This window comes from Choloepus didactylus, chromosome 4, assembly GCF_015220235.1.
Source record: "Choloepus didactylus isolate mChoDid1 chromosome 4, mChoDid1.pri, whole genome shotgun sequence".
Lineage (NCBI taxonomy): Eukaryota > Metazoa > Chordata > Mammalia > Pilosa > Megalonychidae > Choloepus > Choloepus didactylus.
Genome location: NC_051310.1, coordinates 99,437,977 through 99,458,652, shown reverse-complemented (window position 1 = coordinate 99,458,652; position 20,676 = coordinate 99,437,977). Strand labels below are relative to the sequence as shown.

Below are 20,676 nucleotides of genomic sequence, written 5' to 3'. Positions count from 1 at the left end.
GAGGTGATTTATGGGGACCAGACAGCAAGACGGTTCCTCAATCACTCGTAGGATCATAATGCTGAGATGGGAGGTGGGGGGTGGGGTGGGAAAAGCAGCATCACAGCCTCTTGGAGTCTTTTTACGTATTTGAAATAATGGGGATAATGTGGCCATGCTACAAGGTTGTCAAGACAATTCAAGGACCCAGCACAGAGCCTGACAGGCAGTGGGAACCCAGGAGGCCCTTCTGCACCTGGAGATTCTGGGAAAGGGTCCTAAGATGCTGGCCTTCCTGCCCACCTGCCTGGGGTGCGGTTAGATGCAGCTTGTCTGAAGACGGGGGAATAACGACATTGAGCTGATGAGCAGGGCTGAGCCAGCCAATGTCCTGGTACCCAGTCTCCCCTGGGGGTGATGACGTATCAGCCGAGTTGCCTGGAGGAGTCCCTCCTAACACAGAAGGGACGCTGCCCACTCGCCTTTACTTTCCTTGCCCTGCGGCTGCCCCCTCCCGGCTCTGATCTCACCCATCCTCTGGGATTTGTACTTCCGGACTGCTGAATCTTACCTGAAGAATTTTTGCTTTTGACTGATTTGGGCGTTGTCGGAGATTTAGTTGGTGATGTCTCAGTATCACCGTCGTCACTCTGGTTTTGATCAACATCTGACTCTTCCCTCATGGAGACTTCTGAGCCTGGGAGGAAACAAGGAAATGATTTTACTTTTTCCAATTATACATCAACTTTAAAATTCATATTTATAATTTATTGAGGCAAAACACTAAATTTGGGATGTGCTAGTTGAAAAAAGTTTAACAGCTTTATTTGACACGAACACATCAGAACCTTTCCCATGCTAATGTGTATGGTAAATCCCCAGGAAGGGCTTCTGCTCTACCAGCTTTGCAAACCTTAACGTGCACAACTGGGGATCTTGTTGGAATGCAGGGTCTGATTTGAGGTCTGGGGTAGGACCTGAGAGTCTGCGTTTCTAACAAGCTCCCAGGTGAGGCCCACGCAGCTGGTCCATACATATTTTCAGTAGCAAGGTTGCTTTTTTTTTTTTGGGTGATGCATCTTAGTTAGGGTGACCATCTGTCCTGCTTTATACTGTTGCCCTGTGTCACTGGTCACCCTCGAAAGTGCCCTGGTTTGGACAATAAATTAGAGAGTCTCTGTAATCTTGGGAGCCTCATGGTCTGCACACTTTGAGGAAAGCTAATGAATTATGTTAAAAGTCCAGCTCTGGCTTGGTGAGCTCTTGGGTCAAAAACTCTAAACTTCTCTGGGCCTCAGTATCGCCAACTACAAAATGAGTGAAATTACACTTGATCTTTTTGAGAACCTAAAGAAATCCACAGATCTTCTCTTTAGAAAAGAATGCCCACATGTACACACACACCCCCCCACGCGCACATGCAATTGGTCACACAGCTAAACAGGGTTCAGAATCCCCTAGATCACTGGTCAAGGAGCCTGGTATCAGGTGATTTCTCAGGACAAGCTTGAACTCATTCAGGAGAGTCACTGTGCATTTATGTAAGATGAAATTATGTCTCCTCCCCACTCCCTGGGACCTTGGCATCTGCAGGATGGCTTTTGGGGCTCTCCGGCAGGCTGTTACCTTGGTTACCGACCTTCAGCTGTGCATGTCACCCTTTTATCGTATGGGTCACAGTAAATGTCACTTGGTGATGGAGCCGCTTGGGGCTTTACCCCTCGCCGGCTGGGAGCACCCTCTACCTTCCCTTTTCTCAACTCAGAGGAGAGAAATCCTGACCATCTTCAAAGTCTCATTTAAAGGTCTCCTCCTTAAAGCCTGGGCCTCTGACAAGCCCAGGATTGGGTATGTATGTGGGTGTGTACGTGCTCTCATGGTGATAACCAAGAAAGAATGTTGGTGGTACCCAGATATGGCCTGACCTGATATGAGAACCAGACCAACCACCCACACAAGTGCCTTTCTAGAATGATCAGGAGAGGCTTTGGAGGTGGGAGGTCCAGCCTGCCCCAGCCCAGTGTCATCTCCAGCCACTCGCTCCATACCCAAGACTGCAGGTATGCCGAGTCTCCAGCTGTTCCCTGGACACACAATGTTCTTTCTTGCTCCTCAGTCTTACACATCCATTCCCCTTCTCTAGAGTGTTCTTCCTTCCTCCTAGTGGAAATCCAGATCCAGTGTGTCTCTCAGGAAGCCTCCTCTGACCCTCCTGACAGGGTCCCCACTTAACCTTCTGCACCCCTCCACATCCCTCTAACACAGCCCACAGCAGGCATCCAAGTCTCAGTGCCTGGTCCGGCTCCTTAGCTACACTGTGAATCCTGGAGCGCAGGACCTGGGTTTGATTCTCTCCAGGCTTCCGAATGGGGCCTGGCCCAGAGTGGGTGCCCAGGACATGGTCACTGCATAGATGGATGAATATAGGGATGAAGGAGAAGCTGTCATCAGGACAGCAGGAGCTGACTCCCATCTAAGGTACGGAGATGCCCTAGAATTCCTGCCCACCGCACCCTGGCCACCGGGGCTCCCACATGGTGCTCCCTGACTGCTTCTCTGCACTGCCAGCATGTCTGGCTGGGACCTCGAGGCCTTTCCCCTTCTGCCCCGTGGGAGCACTGAGGAGAGCTCCAAGGGAGAGCGTGGCTGGGCCAAGCCTCACTGGGTCCATGAGCCAGGAGGCCACTCACTCTGCTTGCTGAGAGTCGAGGGGTCTTCAGGTCTCTCGGTGGGCATATCACCCTCATCTGGAATCTTGTTGGCGAAGCTGCTGGACACGTAGAGCTTGCTGGTGTCCAGCGTGGCCTTGCTGAAGGGCGACATGGCTGAGTACACGCTGGTATAGCCGTTGGAACTGCAGCTGAGTGCGGCCAGGTCCAGGGCCTTGCCGCCTGTGATGATGGGGATGTTGAGGGAGAGCTTCCGCCGGCGGCTGGGCGATGACGTCTTGGTGATGGACAAGGGTGGTGGGGAGGAGAACTTGCGGGTGGCGCGCGGGGACTTGGGGGGGGTCGCCATACAGAAGCTTGTTGTTCTGGCCACTGGCAAACAAGAGCTCCAGTGACCTGGGGGGAGGTGAGGGGTTGGTGAAAAGAAATGGTCAAGGTAGGCCTGGCCTGTCTCAGGTGCCACCCCCCACCCAATCCCTGGTGGGGCTCAGGGTGGCAGCTGTGGATCCCTCATTCTCATGATCCCTGAAGCCTGGGCTGACCCTGAGCAGATGGGTTTGAACGAGAGAGCAGGGGAAAGGGACAGTGATGAAATAACCTGCGACCAAGTGTCCTGCTCTTGATAGTTTGGGTGGGGGGTGTGGCGCCTTCACGGCAGGGGGTGGGTGCAGCTGACACATCCTCCTCTGCCTCTCTCTGGTCTGCGGCAGTATCTGACTTGTGGTCCCCCTTGACCGCAGGCTTCTGCAAAACCTCCTTCCTTCCCACACAAGGGCCTGGCATCTCACCTGCATGCTCTGACCTTATCCTTACGGAGGTCCTGAGGGGTGAGGGAACTGAGGCCCAGAGACAAGAGCTGACTGGTCTGCGGTGCTGCCTCCCGACTCTAAACCCAGCATCCTTTCCACCTCGCTGCGGGGCTCAACAGGCCTCAGTGGGTTGCACCACCACCCCACCCTGAGGCCCAAGCCTTGGGGCCAGGTGGGAAACAGGTGACACACACGGTAATAATCAAAACTACAGCTCGCGTTCGTGGAACGGTTCTGCTCTGTTTCCCACTGGACATTGACCGAGGAGGTAGGTTTTATTATCGCCATTTCCCAGACAGGAAACCGAGGCTCAGAGAGGTTAAGTGACTCGGCCAAGGTGCCAGGATTTGAACCTGATCTTTCCACTGTCGGCCTTGCCTGCTGGGAAAGGAAGGGCTGCCTACCGGGAATTATCTCGTTTATTGATTGGAATAACTCCATCCTAGGTGGGAAGATTTCTCCTGCTTTCACATGGAGGTGGGAAGAAGTTCAGGGCGGAGGCAAGACTGGACCAGCCCCGCTGAGGGCTGAGCTGGGGATGGACAGAGGACACTGGTGGGGGTGGACTGAGGGAAGAGGGGAAGGCACTATGGGAAGTGGGTTTGCTCTGTGGGAGAGGGTGTGGGTGGGGAAGGTTTGGTTAGAGCCCCAGGCCTCCAGGCCCCCGGCCCCTCCTCGGTCCAGGGCTCGAGTCAACACCAGCCTGGGCCTCCCAGCAGCACTGGGGAGTCGGTGTGGCTCAGGAACCAAGCTCCCGACAGCCCCCAAGTGGAGGCTGTGACTCCATGTCTCACCTGGGGGGAGCGATCAGAGCGGGGCTCTGGGGCTCTGAGGGATGGGGTGGGCTGGGCTGTCTGCAACTGAGGTCCAGGTGGGGCCTCTCGGGAAAGGAAAGCATGTGCTGGCCCCTCCCATTTGCTGAGCACTGAGGTCTGTCAGGGCCCGGGCAGGTCCCCAAATCTGGCCTGTACTGCGTGGCCATGGGTGAGCCCTTCATCTCTCCGTGCCCCACTTTCCCTCTGTTGAATGAGGATTAATAATTGCCTTCCTTATGAATCTCAAAGGCAGGAAGGGTCTTGCTTGATTTGACACTGACTCCCCAGTGCCTCGCTTTGATGAGGTTGGAGGGAAAGTTTTTGTTAAACTAAGATTTACAGACAGGAGTGGCCACTGAGTGGGCTCAACGAGACCAGGGCCCTGGGTTCAAGTCCCCACCCAGCTCAGAAGTGCTGTGCCCTGGGCAAGTCTCTTTGTCTTTCTGGACTCCAGTTTGAGCAGTGCTGATGAAGACTGACAGATGGCATCGATGTGGGGCTAAGGTGCCCCGCTCCCCGCTCACTGTACCACCCCAAGCTTACCACAAAGGGCTCCCACTTTTCCCCTTGGAGCAGAGATGCAGTTTAATCTGAGCCAAGGTAAAGTTTTTTCCTTCTTTCTTTCTTGTTTTAAATGGGGGAAGGTGGTAGGGAGGAAGAAGCCCCATCCTCTGGAGAGGGACTGTACAAAGGGAGGGGTCCTGAGAGGTGACAGAAGGGAGAAGAGAGCAGGGTGGGGAGAGCATAGCGTCAGGCAGGTCACCCCCTCTTGCCTGTTTGCAGAGGGCTGGGTTGGCTCCTTGGGGAGGGGCTCCCACACTCCCAGTGCCTGTTACAGCCTATCCTCTGGGGACCTCCCAGGCCACGGCCGATGCAGTGCTCAGGTTCCCTCCCGGGCCTGGGAGATCTGTGGTTGCCGGGAGAGGAGGCAGCCCGTGGGCCCCGCCGGCCGTGGGCCTGCCCACCTGGCTGGGATGGCGCTGATGGGCTTCCTGTAGATGGTGATGAGCTTGTCCAGGACCACCACGGCGGTGGTGAAGACACGGTAGGAGTGCAGGAAGGTGTTGAGGAAGTCGATGCTCAGGAAGCGCAGGTCCGTCAGCCTCTCCAGCAGCCGCTCCACGCTGGCGTACCGGATCTGCAGCACCTTGCAGGAGTTCATGGTTTTACTGAAGCGAATGTCAACGTCATCACAGTAGAGAGAGGCGTCGGATCTGAGGAGGGAGGAAGGAGAAGAGGTGACGTGGTTCTGAAATTGTCGGAGCCCAAGGCTGTCTCTCCCACTAGGGGAGAGCTCCCTCGGCGTGCAGGCCACTGCCACACGCACCGTCTCCCCAGGCACCAACGGCCAAGGGCGGCGGCTGAAGGACTAGTTTGTTTGATGAAGAGAACGAGGGAAGCTTTGGAAGGATGACACTGAAAATGAAGAGGCTGCAACTTATTTTTCCTAACAATATCCTAAAAACCTTACATTATAAAACCTCTAGAAACACCAGATAAAATATTATGATCTTTTTTTTTCTCGAATGTATTGCTGAGCTAACAAGATAGAAAGGAAATCTGTTCACACAAAAATTTGTATACAAATGTTCCTAGAAGCATTATTCATAATAGCCAAAAAAAGTGGATACAACCCAAATATCCATTAACTGATGAATGAAGGAGGGGGATTTGGAACTGACTGCAAATAGCTGTAAGGTTTCATTTGGGGGTGATGGAGATATTCTAGAATTAGATGGTGGTGATGGCTGCACAACATAATGATCAGACTAAAAAACACTGAATTGTACATTTTAAAATGAATTTTATGTTACGTGAATTATGCCTCAATAAAAAATAAGTAGGAGGACAAAAGATACAAGGGAAATCCCCAAGGGCCAAAAATGAAGAGAAATCTGGAAACCAGTTGACATTTTATCTGTCTTTAGGGCATCTGCTGCTCTTGGAAAACAAGTGTCTTGGGTTTTAATAGGGATGGGAGACAAGGCTTGAGCCTGCAGGAGGCAGGGAGCTGGCACGAAACCTCCATGCAACGCCAGGACCCTTGAACCCTCAGTGAAACGTGGCCTAGAAAAGTATCTACCCACCAGGGAAAGGAGATTGCAAGTTTTTCTGTTTCATCCCGGGCTCTGGGGAAAGGCAGGGAAGAGCACAAAGCTCCCTTGAGAATGTATTATTTGCCTTTACAATAGTCTTGGAATACAAGTATGCTCTACTTTTGTGGTCTGGGAACACAAAACAAAAGAGTATAAAAAGTGGTTGCAGGATGTAATATTCCTGGGGTCCACTGTGGAAACAAATGCAAAACCTTTCTGGAAGGGCTCCCCTCAACCCGGCCCTACAAGATAGTCATAGATATATGAATATATATATTTATTGGTATAGATAACCCCCTGCCCTGAATATGAGCTCACAATCCAAAATTAAGAACCACACGAGGAATCAAGCCACCATGAGTGAGAGTCAGCACATGACTGAATGAGAAAACAAATAGCTGAATTAGGGCCCCAAGAGTCTAATTTTTTTTCTAAGTCTGAGAACCCTACTACTTTTTGTTACTAGCCAACCAGCGACCAGTTTTTAATCTCCTGGCCTGCTCTAGACCTCACATCTTGGCAACCTGAGAAAAGTGGAACTTGTTGCTACCAGACCCAATTTGGAAAGTTCCAGAAAAGGACTGATTGGTCCAGCTTGGGTCAGAGTCCTACTCCTTGAATCGTTTACCTTGGCCAGGAGTGAAGGACTTTGATAGATCCAACTCAGTTCAAAGAAAGCCACATTACTGTTGCATCTCTCCTCCCCAAGTTCCAAAGAGCTACTAAGGATGAAGCTGGCTTTGTGATGTCCATTTATTACAAAGCCAAGGTGGGGCAGACTTCTCAGCAGCTGGTCTCTTCAATCTTCCTCGTCTTTGTAAGAGGAGGCCATCCCCTCCTTGACCTCTCCTTGGCTGCCTGTTAAAGCATTAGGGCTGGTCTTTAGCCTTAAAGCGTCAGGGCTCTAGCAGTGGGTCAGCTAGACTTCAGGTATTTGACTAACCCCCAGGGTTGGGCATGTCTGGATTGGATCTATCAAAGTCCTTCACTCCTGGCAAAGGTGAACGAGTCATGGAGTAGGACTCTGACCCAAGCTGGACCAATAAGTCCTTTTCTGGAACTTTCCAAATTGGGTCTGGTAGCAAGTTCCACTTTTCTCAGGTTGCCAAGACGTGAGGTCTAGAGCAGTCAACTAGACCACAGGGAGCTGAGGAACTGAGAGCTGAGCTGGGTCTAAACTTCCACGGTCCACTTTTTTCCAGCTGTGTCTGAGCGAGCAGCCAGTGGCATGAACTGTGTGTGATGGAAACCCACAGCTGTGAATTTCCAGAAAGGCATCACACAGCGCTCCCTGGTGGTTGAACAACAGCAGACATGTTTTCCTTGTCACATCAGATCTATCATGACTCTTGAGCAACTGTTTTTCGTTTTCTGGACATCGTGAATCTCTGCAATCATGGTTTCCTTTTTTCTTTTTTTGTCTGTTAAGAAGCTTAGAGTTATATCTAGAACTCATGGCAAGTGCACTTAACCTCTTCCAGGCTTTATTTTATTTTTCCTTCCTTATTTTTTTGTTTGCCTTATTCCCTAACACATTGATTAAAATTAGATCTGTTTTTATATGTATTTAATTGGCTGCCTTAAATCTCTTTTGTGCTCTGGTGGTATATGATTAGAATAATACATAAATGAGCAAATAAATATATGACACTACTAAAAGGATACACCTGGGCATCTTATCCTATGAGTTTATAGGGAAAGAAATATGTAAAGAAATTTATGAATTTATCCCTTAAATGTTTTCATGACAAGAACAGGTTTAGCATCTGTGGTATAGTGGAAAGAATACAAGAATTGGAATCAGAGTATATGGGTTCAATGCCAGCTCTAACTCTTGTTTCCTTTGGATCTTTAGATGAGCTACTTCCTCTCCAGGCCTCAGTTTCCTCATCTGTAAAATGGAAATAATAAGACCTAGAACAGTGTCTGGCCTGCAGTAGGTAGTAAATGAATGCTGACCCCCCCACCTAGCCGTTTCCCACCCAGGAGCTCGGACAGCACTCCTCTCCTTCATGCTGTCCTTCTTTAGAGGAGTTTCTTTGGAATTGTTCTGGGATTTCAAATATTAATAAACAAATAAACCTTTGCTCAATGAGCAGGGAAGTGGGGATTTCTTTCCAGGATGAGAAAAATACAGAAAAAGCACAGGGCCTATAAAGATCCTGCAGCTCCAAAAGAGACCATCCTGAAGAAGCAGAGGAGACGCTTCCATCTAAAGCAGCTTTGCTGCAAGACACTGAACATTTTGGAAAACTTCTGTTTTATGATTTCACCAAGATTCTGGAAAACTTACTGCATTTACAGAACCATAAGGAGGAAATATGAAAAGGAAATAATCTGAGATCAGGAAAGGTCTCCTGGAAACGAGACAAGATTGCTGAACCTAAGGCTAGAATAAAAGGAAACAGCAGATTGGACACTCAGAAAATCAAATGAGTGACACGTTAAACACATTTGAAAAATTCTCCCAGAACTCAGAAAAGGATAAGGAGGTTAAAATGATCAGAGAAAATGTAAACAACCTGGGATACACAGATAAGGGATCCAGCTAGTTTAAACTCAAAAGGAAGACAAGAAGCTGGGAAGGAGAAGCATAATCAAATAATGGGTAGAAGAAAGTTTCTGCAGGTGGAAAGGGCTCACTGGGCAATATTAATGAAGAGATGTGTCCAGCTCTTGTGGCTGAAGGGACTCAGTAACTGTTCCTTAAATTGAGCCAAGTCTCTCCTCAGATCTGTATGTTCTACAGGGAAAATGTAACTCATTACACACCAGAGCATCTGGTCCAGACTGGGCATCTTAATGGTAATAATTGGACCCCCTTGGCAAGGGTTTGCTTTCTGTGGACAGAATCTAGCACCTTCTCTCTGGCTCCTGCCACTGGAGGGGGTAGAGGAAGTGAAAAAAGTCTTCTCCATTTTATAACTGTCTTCTTCTCCTTTCTTTTCTGTTCCAAACCTCACAATCAACGTTGGTTATAGGTCCTATAGTAAACCCAATATTACATAGTAACATAAATCTATCCTAGAGTTTTGCTTTCCCATCTGTAAAATGGGAGTGGCACTAAATCAGGATTTAGTGCCAGCAAAATCCCTGGACACCAAAATCCTTGGATACCAATTCTGACTGACTGTTAGTCGCTGCCTAGTGCTTGCTGATGATTCTTTGCAGACTCAGCACAAAAGAATGCTATGATTGATTAGTAATGTCTGCCATGGTTCTGGTTCAGGAATGGCTGGCTTGTGTGCCAGATACTTGCCATCCCTGCTAGAAGTTGTTTTCAACTTGTTCACAATGCGAACATTTTATGACTCTAAATTCAGCCCTGCTTCTGTCTTTGCTCTTTGATGAAAACTCTAAGAGCCATTCCTGTCTCCCAGGCATTGACATGAGGCCTTTGGCTTGAGTGGAAAGGACTTTCTTTTTCTCCTTGGTCTTTCCCAAGAAGAATGCCTGCTTCGTGTCTACCTGTCCTTGAGGCCATATGTGGGGGCAAAGCTTCAGCACCCAGGAACCCAGAGCAGGTGGAATACGTCTCAGCCCTTGGGGTGCCTGGGGGCTGGCCACTCGTCATTCTCCGGACCCTCCTCTGAGACCTTGACCACCAGCATCCCCCCATAGGGCTGCTGAGGGAGGGCTCAGTTGTGTTCTCTTATGCAGGTAGCAGGAGTATCTGTGACGCTTGAGTCCAAATGCCTCTTCATGCTGCAAACCCAAAATCAGGATGCTCTTGACTCATGGTCTGACAACAGGGCAGGATATTTGACATGGGAACTGTCCCAGAACTCAGAGACTTAAGGGGCAAAACTCCAGGGAAAGACTCCAGGCCACCGACGCTATAGCTGTATAGCACCAACGCCTTTCTCCAGCCAGGCTCTCTGTCTCCACTCTCTCCCCATTGGGGTGACCACAGGGGAGCCTACCACTCCCTTGGGTATGATCCTACTACCTACCAAATAAAACTGAACACCTCACCTGTCACATTACCCTCATCTGACTCATGCCAGCCCCACCTTTCACCATGTCTTGCAGGTTGTTGTATTGCTTAAGAAAATCTAATTGTGCTATACAATACAAAATAAGAGAAATAAGGAGAATAGATGAAATTAACTATGGGAGGAAATAGCTTGTGAGACATAGTAGACATATATAAGCTAAGCAGAGTACACACGAAATATTCACATGCTGCTTAATATTCATGAGGAACACAAATATTCATGAGGTCCTAAATCAGCCACCTGTTTGTGATACCCATTCTGGCCCCATGTTACCTCTGCTCAAGAAATGTAGTAAAATCCATAGCTCTTCTTCATGTAAATTAGTAAGGAAGAGCTGTGGCCAGGCCAATTTGCCCCATACCTCTCCGACAGAGTAAGACCCTGCCACTGCCCAGGCTACTTTTATCTATTGGGCCTGTTTCATCTAACTTCAACTCTGGGCCTTGTAGAAAGAAAGGATTTATGAACATTGTGTAAACACAATTCAGGTAGCATGGTCCCTCCTTCTCACTCAGTTTATCCTAAATGTGTTAATCCACTATCCCATCTCTCCCCAAGGCTTCTCATGATGTGTATTAAATTCATTCAGTATGTGGTGTGATTATGCAGCTTAATTCAGTCTGCGAGTCCTTCTGCTCCAAGACCTCTGGGATAGCTTGCCAGGTAGTATAGCTAGAGATCACAAATGCATCAAGATTATTTCTCACACAATACACCCCTTTCCCGACCCTGCAGCCCCATGGAACTACTGATCATTCCCCAAATACACCATATGCTTTCATGCCTCTGAGCCTTTCCTTATCCTGTTCCCTTTTCCCAGAATGCCCTTCCTGCTTCATCATTTAGCAAACACTAACTCATCCTTCGAGGCTGGGTCTGATGTTCCCTTCTCTGGGAAGTCTTCCCCAAATGTGCCAGGTGGATTAATTCTTTGCCTTTTGTATACTCACAGCACTGCACAATATTCTCTTTTATAGCACTGTTTACACTGTTTTATAATTATCTTTCTATGTGTCTCTTTCAAGAAACACTGAACTCTCCAGGCACACGGGCTACATCTGCTCATTCTGCTCCCCAGTGTCCTCCCAGCAGGGCCAGTACCCAGGGACTATTTCCATAGGGAGGCCAGGTTGGTTGGATGGCGGATAGGGCAGTCCCTGGGTTCGTAGTATAGATTTTGACATTCCCTTTACTTTCTCACCATCGTCCTTTAAATTTTTGTTATTTTTCTTTCATAGATGACTTTGTTTTGGTTTCATCTAGTTAACCTTAGTGTCCTAATATATATTCTTTCTAGAAAATGAATGAGTATCCTCTATACATTTAACATTAATTTTGCATGTGACATTTGTTTGATCATTGATAGAAATCTAGGAGGTGAGTAGGGAGGTATCATCATCTCCGATTTACAAATGAGAAGCCCAAGTTCCAAAAGGTCAAGTGACTTGTTAACAGTCGTACCCAGAGCTGGGCTCAGGACCAGAGCACTTTCCTTCCAGATCAGACCTTCCCTCTGGACCCCACTTCCTTTGACTGCGAAACAATGTCCTCATGGGGAGAATATCTCATAAACTCATCCAGAGGCTTTAAAAGACCTGCTGCACATGAAACCGCCTAGGCTAAAAGTTCTTGGCACACAGGGGGTTCACCAATGTTCTCTTCATCAGCTGCGAGCTGACGGTGGAGGGCAGGGAACTTGCACACGCTTGGCTAAATAATTTGGCGCCTGCAGTTCCCCGGAGCATGCACTTGAAGTGGCAAAGAGGCTGTGGGTTACTTCGATGCTTGCTCTAGGTGGCAACAACACGGCCCAGGTGGGGCTGGGTCCCGGCAGGCCCCTGGTGTGCACCAGCAGGTGAGGAGTCACAGAGCCAGTGGGCTCCAGGGTGGGGCAGGAAAGAGGCTGAGGGTAAGGGGCTGAGGAGTGCAATCCCTGGAGGAGAATCATGTCTGCCTCAGGAGTGTCCCCCTCACCCCCAGGGTGACTCAAATAAACCCAGGGGCCCTGGAGCCTGCATTTTTGGCTCTTCTTTGTTTTTGAAGTGTTCTATATATTTGTTTTGTAATTAGGAAAAGAAAAATTCATTTAAAGAAAGAACGAATGCATAAAATTTTACTCACAATGCTATGTATCTTAAACAGCCTAGAGCAAGAAGTCACCTGCTCAAATAAGTAACAACAAAAACTGAGTCAAAACAAGCATCCAAACAGACACTAACAACTCATCAAACATGCCTCCTAAATAAAAACCCAGAAGACAAAATCCAGCATCTTTCTGAGCCCGGTGGCCGACCCGCCCCTGTGGCCTGACTTCCACTGTGTGACATTCAGACCCCAGGCTCTGAAATGCAGCCTGGTCAAAACCAGGTTAAAGGCACTTACTTTTAAAAGATACGATAGATAGATATGACTTCAGCAAAATTAAAAACTTTTGTGCATCAAAGGACATTTTATCAAGAAAATGAAAAGACAACCTACAGAATGAGAAAAAATATTTGCAAATCACTATCTCATAAGGGTTTAATATCCAGAATATATAAAGAACCCCTATAACTCAACCACAAAAAGACAAACAACGCAATTAAAAAATAGGCAAAGCCCTAATGTTAATTATGGGCCATAGTAAATAGTACAATTATAATAAAATTCTTTTATCAGTGGTAACAGAGGTATCACACTAATGCAAAGGGTAATAACTGGGGAAACCATGTGTGCAAGGGAGTGTTGATGGGAACTCTACGTTTTCGGGATGATTTTTCTGTAAACCTACAATTTCTCTAATAAAAAAATATGAAATAAAAAAAGTATTTAAAAAATGGGCAAAGGACTTGAATAGCTATTTCTCCAAAGAAGGGATACAAATGGTCCATAAGCACATGAAAAGATGCTCAACATCATTAATCACCAGGAAAATGCAAACAAAACCACAATGAGATACACACCCACCAGAGTGGCTATAATAAAAAAGATACTAATAGAGAAATGAAGAAAACAGAGAAATTGGAACACTTGTACACCGTTGATGGGAATGTAAAATGGTACAATTGCTATGGAAAACAGTTTGGTGGTTCCCCAAAAAGTTAAACAGAATTTTCATATGACCCAGCGATTCTACTTCTAGGTATTTACCTCAAAGAATCGGAATCAGGGACTCAGACGGCTATTTATACAACAACGTTCATAGCGGCATTATTTGCAATTGCCAAAAGGTGGAAGCAACCCAGTGTCCGTGAATGTAAGAATGGATAAACAAAATGTGGTACAGACACACAATGGCATATTATTCAGCCATAAAAAGGAATCCATGCTACAACACCAATGAACCTCGAAGACATTGTGTTGCATGAAATAATCCAGGCACAGAAGGACAAATATTATATGATTTAACTTATATGAAATATCTAGCATAAGCAAATTCATAGAGACAGAAAGTAGATTAGAGGTTATGAGGGGTTGGGGGAAGGGGGCAAGGGGAGTTACAGCTTAGTGGGTACAAAGTTTCTGTTTGGGGTATTGAAGACTTGGTAATGGATGATGGTGATATTAGCACAACATTGTAAATGTAATTAGTACTACTGCAGTGTATATTAAAAATGATTAACATGGGATATTTTGTATTATAAAAGTTACCACAATAAAAAAAAATAGATATGCCTCTCCTCCCAAATAAAAGCACTTACTTGATCATCTGTGGCACGGTGACCTTGGAATTTTCTTCAAACGCATTCATCATGAGCCCGTTGCACCGGATGTTATCCACACACTGGAAGCAGAGAGAGGACCCCGCGGTGAGCCTCGGCCTCCCCTCTGGGACCGGCGCCTGTGCAGGAGCTCTGCCCAGCGAGGCAGACCCAGCCTCAGCCCTACACGGACACCTCAGGTCCTGCCACGGGCCTCGCCCAGGCGAGGGCAGCGTCAGTGCAGAGCGTCGCTTGTACTCTGGCCTGACGTCAAGTCCCAGCTGAGTGCCCTCTGGAGATTTACTTGACCTCCTTGGGCCTCAGTTTCCCTATTTGCAAGGCGGAGTAGCGTCCCACCTCATCGAGCTGTTTGCAAAATGGATGCATCTGACCCTGGCCAGCCTGGTGCCGACCCCGAGGGCCAGCGTCCAGGATGGGACAGATCCATGGGGTGTAAAGAGGCCCCGGGCCTTCCCCCTGCCCTCCTGTGTGCCTGTGCTCTCCTGCTGTCTCTGCCCTTGCCCCACTGGAATGCCAGTGCTCTGATGCTGCAGAAGGTTTTAAATGTTAAAGAGCCACATGTGGGGAAGGCAAGGCTGCTGGCAGTGGCGAAGCAAATAATCGAACATTTTATTCATCCTTCAAAAAAATTCAAAATCCCAATTTTGCTTTGAATAAAAGAACCCATGCTAACAAAAAGAAAAGAAGAGATATGTTCTTGGGGGTGGGGGAAGCTGCCTTCCCCCAGGTGCCCCTGCCCAGAGCTTTCATATTACTGCCAGAGGTTTCTTTCTGGTGGGGGAGGGATGGTTTGGGTGAGGGGAGACTGTGGCACATCACGGGATCTGCAGGTTCTGAGGATGTATGTGCAGGGGAGAGGGGAGTGTTTGAAGTCTCAGGGAAGTGGCAGCCCAGAGCCAGGCACAGCAGGCCTTGAAGGCACCTTGCCCAGCAAAATCGCTGCCAATTTGCATTTCCCAGCCCACCTTCCCATCGCTTAGACTCTCTTGAGTTCTGGTTTTGTCAGTGACTCTGGAATGGCCAGGGAGTCAGAGCCCCATGGAGGCAGCACAGGGCCTGGTGGAGTGAGGGGAAGGGCTAGATGAGCCAACACCCACCATCACTAGCAATCCTGGCTCTGGGGCAGGTTGGCCCCGGGGCCACTCTCCAGGCGAGCGACCAGGAACCTTCGGATGGCTGCAGCTCACTGGGAAAGGGAAAGGGCCAAGTGCATGCCTGGAATTTCCAGTTTTCTCCAGGAGAAGGTGGGTTCTTTGAAGAAGTGCGGGTAAGACTCAGATGGAGCAGGCCCATGCACCTCACTGTCCCCACCCGGCCTAACTACTCCGGGACTGTGAGATCGGCAGGCAGGCCAGAGGGAGGCAGGGAGCAGCAGTCTAAGAACCCAGGAAGTGGGGCATGAAACCAGGGGGCAGGGAGCGAGGGAGGGAGGACACCTAAAGACGCTGCTCTCCTGTTTTCTGTGGCCACAGTGCCCCCAAACCACCTGAGTGGTAGAGGGGAGACCTCAGCCTAGCTCTCCCCTTTCTCCAGCTGCCAGCCGATCCAACACGCTCATCCTCCAGCAGAGAGACGGCAGATGGCACAGGAGCTGGCCCTTCAGGAGCCGGGATGGGGCTGCTCTGATCCATGCCAGGCCCTCGCTGGGCTCAGGGAGAGGCCGTCCAGGGGCCCAACTCTGGTGCTGCCGACAGCCTCTTTTTCCAGAGTCAAATCTCTGCCCATCTTCTTGTACTTCTGGTGACCAAAAAGGCCCTCTGGCTCTGCTCATGGCTACCCGGGGAGTCTGCACTTTCTAGCTAAACCTCCAAATAGGGTGACTGAGCCTACACTGCTCCTTCTCTTCTCGATGCAGCAAAGGTGGGGATTAAATCTTCCCTCTGTGTAGTGGACCCTGGGCTTGCTCTCAGGAACTGCCCCGACTCACGGGAGGTGTCCTAGCCATTTCTCTCTCAACCCTACTATATCCAACATCCACCATGGTGGTTCTCAAATTTTTTGTGCATACCAATGACCCAGGGTGTTCACTGCAAATGCAGATTCCCAGGCTTGCACCAGAGATTTGGACCTAGTAGGTCTGGGTTCCTGAAGCCCAGGAATCTGGATGTTTAAAATCACCTTTCCAAGTGATTCAACCAAGGGGTTCTTGGACCCCACTTTGAGGATGGCCCAGGGCTCTGTGAGTGGGACAGGTAGCTGAGCTCAGCCTTGGGGTTGGTACAATGCAGTCACCTCCCTTCCCCAACCAGATGAGGCATGAAGGGACCACCTGCTTTCAGAAACAGGTGACGCTGCTCACCTGGCTGATGTCACTGGTCCATGCCGCCTTCTCCTGTCTGGATGAGGCCACGAGGATGACGGTGAAGGGAGGGGAATCCTTTGGTTCCACCCCAATCTTAAAATCCAGGTGGTCTGTGTCTTGGCCGGATCCTTTGGCTTCCAGTTGCAAAACATGAAGTTAGCAGAATGAGTGTGGGGGCCCTTTTTGAGATGAAAAACATCTGAACATACCCTGCCTTACTTACTGGGGAAAGCACTGCATTGGTAGGACACCAGGCCACTTGCTATTTTCAAATCTTTTTGCCCCTAAGGTGGGGAATTCCCATTTCAAGATAGAAACACTAAGATGTGGAATGCAGAAAAAGCTTATGACCACACAGGGACAATTCTGGTTTCAGAGAGCTGGAAAGAGCCCTCAGGAACCACGGAGGCTGCCCTCTGCCCTCATTTCACCGAGAGGAGTCAAGACTCTTAGGGGACTTACCCAAGACCCTCCCACAGGGCAGCCAGGACCAGAACCCAGACTCACAGTCTGGGGCCTTCCAGGGCCAGGTAAGAATTTTGAGATCTTTAATTTTTATGGACTAGGCTAGACACTTAGCTCAGTTTGGAGCTCCCCAAAGGGAAAGCAAATTCTTTTTTATTATTGCTCTTAACCTGAAAAATTCCTTCAACTCTTGAAAGTTACTTATCTGGGAAGACTAACAATACAGCTTAGGGATTCCTTTCAATATGCCCACATTAGTTGGGGTGGAATGTTCTGGAAGGTCTGCTGGGGGCCTGGAGACAAGCAGCATCCAGCAGCTCCTGGGAGAGCGGCTGCCATCCATGGGGGACACTGAGGCGACTGGGCTCCCCTGCTGCTGGTTGGATATGCGTCCAGGGGCCTCCCGTGCAGCGAGAGAGGGACGTGGTGTCCCCGAGGTCCCTGTCCTCTCCGGGTCTGGCACTCGAATATTCCATGATTCTTGCCAGGCAAAGAGGAGCCTTTCTGTGTGGTAGCTCAGGGATGGGATCCCCACTGGCTTCTCTGAGAAGTGGGGTGTCTGTGTGTGGCTGTGTTTATGGTGGGGGAGGCTTGGAGAAGCTCAAACTGGGGCCCAGGAGGAAAAAAGAGCTTTAGAACACATTTATTCTTCCCTTGGGGAGCCCTTTGGCTTGGCCCTCAGCGGAGGGGGCACGAGGGACGTAGAGCCCAGCTGCAGCTGTGCATGTGATGTGCATGTGTGGGGCTGTCAAGTGTGCAGGCAGCCCAGTCCTCTACCCCTTCTCCCAGCAAACCCTGAGCCAGGTTGTGCCTGGGAGGCTGAGGCAGGGCAGACACGGCCCTGCCCTGAGGATCCCCCAGTCCGGGGAAGGGAAAGACGGTGAGTCCTGCAGGTGCACAGTGCAGGGCATCAGGGGGCATCTTGGAGCCTCGCCTGGGGGCTGGCAAATAAGGGAGCTAAGAATAGACTTTGGCCCAGTCAAGAGTCTGCAGCTTCCACCCTCTAACTCCATCTTGCAACCCTGATGCCTGGAGAGAGAAATCACACAGAACACCTCGACTCTGAGGCTTGCCAAACCACCAGGCTCAGCCCTGGACCCCCACTGCCCCGTACAAACCCCTCTGGTGTGTCCAGTCCCTGCTCAAATGCTCCCATTCCTGGAGGTCTCTTGAGACTCCCAGCCCTGCACTCCCTCCACCACTGATGCGTGTGTCCCAGCGTCTCCCATCCTTTCCCCGCTGGAGGACAGAGATGGGGCCGGGTCTCCTTTGGCCTCCACTGTGTAGCTCCACAGTGTCCAGTCCTGAGTTGCACCCAGAGAGCCTCTGTGCACGCGGCATGTGGATGCCCCACTGAGAAGCTGTGTCCCCTGGACCCACCTGCACCAACCAGTACAGGGGCCCAAGAAGCAGGAAGGACCCAAGAAGGCTGATCACCGCCATCACCTGCTGGGCCAAGGAGCTTTTTCTGTACCCAGGAGAGGCACCACCGTGCTTCAGCATCCTATCTCCCTCCCAACCGATGAGACCTAGGCCCCACCTTCTGGGACACGTAACTGTGTGCACACACATGCATGCAACCTCACTCTCACCTTCCTCCTCTGTGCTTTCTGGGTCTTCCAATAAGGTGCAGTCAATGAGGGATATGACTCCATTCTGAAAAAGAGCAGCGGTGACCACCTTGAATTAAGGGGGCAGATACGTGCTTTTAGGAATCCCCGAGTGTCACGCTGGAAGGGCCTGTAGAGCCTCCACGTATATGCCTGTACGTATGCGTATATCACATGCCTGGTGTGTGTGGGAATTGTGTCATTTAAGGTGAAGGACTTTATCTTCATGTAAGAAGCCCACTAAGGTGGACAATGTGGGAGTGTCTCAGCGAGGTCTGCCCCAAATGAGGGCGGAGACCAGGCTATGGGCTGCTGGGCCTCTTCTCGTCCTCCCCGAAGCCCTGAGGCATCACCTCATAGCCTTAAATGTGCAGAAGTTTGAAACCCCTGTTCTAGGCCAAACCTCTCATGTTACTGATAGGGAAATGGAGGCCCACTTCAGGACGCTCACGGGCATCGTTATTCTCATTTTACAGAAGCAGAAATGAAGTCAGGGAGGGTACGTGACTGCCCAAGCTTACCTGGCCAGTCAGTGGGATCCCGGAGAGGGGGACCCTGATCCCAGACCAAGGTCAGTTTGGTTTTCAATTTTTAGGGACACCTAAAAAGTGTGTGAGCGTCTCTTGGGTGAGATCCCTCGAGGTTGTAATGAGGAAGAAGAGTAATCACAACTGTGCTTACAAATTCCTGATATTCCTCCCCTCAAAAGGTGGAACCCAGTTTTCCTCCTCTTGAGTGTGGGCTGGACTTAGTGACTCACTTCTAATTAAAGGAATAAAAGAGACATGATAGGGAGCAACTGTGGAGACCAGGTCATAAGAGGCCCTGCGGCTTCCTTCTTGCTCTCTCCTGGGTCATCTGCTCTGGGAGAAGGTCTCTGAATGTGGACTGAGGCCTCCAGCCGACAGCCACACAAGTGTGACATCACAGAAAGGGGCTTCCGGTCCTACCCAGCCTTGATGTGACTGCAGCCCCAGCTCGTACCTTAACTGCAAACCCACGAGACACCCCAGGCCAGGATCACCCAGGCAAATCACTCCTGAATTTCTGACCCACAGGAACTGTGATGTAGTTTCTTGTTTCTTATTCTAAGCCATTGTGTCTTGGGATAATCTGTTACACAGCAATAGATAACTAATGCAACCAGCCATGATAACAGTGGAGACCTAGCAAGGCGACTTATCTACAAATGCCCTTGGAGGGTAGGCTGCCTCTTGGGAAACAAGGGGGACTGGAGAGAGCATCAGACTCTCTCCAAATCTGGGTTCTGCTTCTTGCCCTGCTCTTGGGTGGCCTTGGGTGTTGCTGGGCCTTAACCTGTGCAGTCAGTGGGCCTGATAATCTTGAAAGCCCATTTAGCTCTGACGTTCTTACTTGAAGTCCTTCAAAAATTCTTTTTGTAGTTTTAAGTCTTGCAGATTTGTAGCATGCCCCCTTCAGAAGGGACTTACGGCATTCTATTCCCAATTGTGTCACATTTAAAGAGAAGTGACTTGAATTTTAACTTACGGCTCCTGGCAGCCAGATAGCATAGTGAGTAAGACAAGTACTAGGATTTGAGTGAGACTCGGATTCCATGTTCTTCACCAGTATGCTGACACTTCAAAAATAACAGCAAACAAACGAAAACCCAACCCAACCAACCAAAGAATCCAAAACACACACACACACACACACACACACACACACACAATAACAAACATAAAAACATATGTTTTCTGACTTTCAGAAGAGTAAGCTGCTTTCAGGTCTCCAGTTCAACCTGCCCCTGTGAACCATCTGCCAATGGAACCATCCCCTCAAGTAAGTCCTGGACAGACACGTCAGTAGAAATTCCGGAGCTAATAAATAATGAAAGCTTTCCTTGATGCATAATTTGGTTGATGCTGGAGAATTCAATATTTGTAAATTAATTTCCCCTTGTGCAGCTAGCCAACTAATTTGTCGACATAAGCAGTGCATTCCCTGAAGCCACTGTCTGATCTACTAGCTCTGCAGGAGGTTGTGGGGCAGGCACCTGGGGTCTGGAAGACTGCTTCTCTGATGCTCCGGCTTAATTAAGTGCACTCCTGGCCCTCCCCAGACCTCAGTGTGTTCAGACTTGAAATCCACTGAAAAAAAGCAAGCTTCCACAGGGATGGATGTGGTGCTGGGGAGATGGTAGCTTCTCAGGAGCAAGCGCTCCATAATTAACAGTAAGTTTACGTTCAACACTGGTTCATTATACTTATC

General features: G+C 49.3%; 1 protein-coding gene across 1 annotated transcript in view; it reads right to left on the bottom strand.

Moving 5' to 3' along the window:
- Nucleotides 1-20,676, bottom strand: part of RASGRF1 (Ras protein specific guanine nucleotide releasing factor 1) — a 120,182-nt gene that overhangs the window by 43,709 nt on the left and 55,797 nt on the right. Inside the window, 7 exon segments of the mRNA XM_037833258.1 lie at nt 551-676; nt 2,670-2,988; nt 2,990-3,044; nt 5,238-5,486; nt 14,047-14,129; nt 16,367-16,503; nt 18,427-18,490. Coding sequence (XP_037689186.1) covers nt 551-676; nt 2,670-2,988; nt 2,990-3,044; nt 5,238-5,486; nt 14,047-14,129; nt 16,367-16,503; nt 18,427-18,490 — 1,033 coding nt within the window.